Source organism: Austrofundulus limnaeus, unplaced genomic scaffold, assembly GCF_001266775.1.
Source record: "Austrofundulus limnaeus strain Quisiro unplaced genomic scaffold, Austrofundulus_limnaeus-1.0 Scaffold24, whole genome shotgun sequence".
In the NCBI taxonomy this organism is placed as follows: domain Eukaryota; kingdom Metazoa; phylum Chordata; class Actinopteri; order Cyprinodontiformes; family Rivulidae; genus Austrofundulus; species Austrofundulus limnaeus.
In genome coordinates this window covers 3,586,470-3,587,720 of record NW_013952426.1, presented here as the reverse complement: position 1 = coordinate 3,587,720, position 1,251 = coordinate 3,586,470, and the positions used below count along the sequence as shown (strand labels likewise).

At 36.7% G+C, this 1,251-nt stretch overlaps 1 protein-coding gene across 1 annotated transcript in view; it reads right to left on the bottom strand.

The window, feature by feature from the left end:
- Positions 1-1,251, bottom strand: part of LOC106514892 (apoptotic chromatin condensation inducer in the nucleus) — a gene marked incomplete at its 3' end in the record, with an annotated part of 20,751 nt that overhangs the window by 18,390 nt on the left and 1,110 nt on the right. Inside the window, 3 exon segments of the mRNA XM_014004423.1 lie at positions 66-155; positions 233-301; positions 392-416. Of these exon segments, the coding sequence (XP_013859877.1) occupies positions 66-155; positions 233-301; positions 392-416 (184 nt within the window).

Below are 1,251 nucleotides of genomic sequence, written 5' to 3'. Positions count from 1 at the left end.
TAAATAAATCACATGAGGAAGAATCTCTGAGACACACAGGAGCAAAATAAGAATTAGAATCTTACAGCCGGCGACAGACGACAAGGCAGAAGTGCAGGTGTTAAGATTCAGACTGAGCTTCTTGACTTCTCTGTTCAACCCAAAGACCTCCTCATCTGTCAGCAAGTGGATAAGTTAGAAAACTGCAGTGAGCCGACACTGATATGACTGTTTATTCTGAAGGTTTACACACTGAGCCGGGAACTGTCCTGAGCTGATTCCAGAAGCTGTGTTTTCACTGATTCCAGCTCTTCTTTTATGTCTGACAAAGATAAGACAACTGTCAGCTGTTAGATCATTACCAGGTATATTTTTTTAATAAACAGTTCTGGCACTAAACATAATCACCTACCAGTACAAAGCTGAAGGCTGTATGTCTGTAACAAATCAAATGTATTGGATTAAAAGACAAAACAAACATTTTCCCAGAGGGGGTGGGGGGGTGGGATGGGGTCAAAGTTTGTGGCCCTCAATGTGATTTTGTGTGGCCTTCGACAGACCCAAACATTTAGACACCTTTCTTTGAAATTTAAAGGTTGACATTTTTAACAGAAAACTATAGAAAAACATCTAAAATTGTGCAGTTTTGGGTAAGTTTATTTTTCTTTCTTTTTTGTTGGAAGCACTTTTTTTCCCCATTCAAATTCTGTTGGAAAAATGGACGACAAATCTTTACTGACTTTTACCAAAAAGTAGACTTTTGGGTAACCATTCATAAAACTTAACTAAACATAGCAAGTGTTTTTGATTAAATAAATTGTTTTTTTAATTTATTCACAAATAAAGAGAAATTAACCTTTGTTAAAAGAATCAACAGCCAAGTTGGATGGCATAAGCATAACTTGCATAATTTGATCACCTTTAGGGATTACTTAAAACATGGAAGTTCCTGCTGTACACTTTTCAATGCTCCAACCCCTTTTTAGGATTCATGGGTACAGAAGATTTTTGAAAAAAAAAAAAAAAAACCTCTGTCTGGTGGGGTTTAAACTGTGAGCCAGCAAAGGTTTCACTTCGAGGGATGTGATCTAAAGCAGTGTTTCCCAAAGTTGGGGTCGGGACCCAAAGTGGGGTCCTGAAACATCAAGGTGGGGTCCTGAAAAGATTTTTTGAATTAATTACATTTTTGCCTTAGTTGTTACAAAGGAGTGAGGTTAGTATATTTGAAATGGATAAATGTAGTATAAAAATATTGTTACTATGCCCATGTTT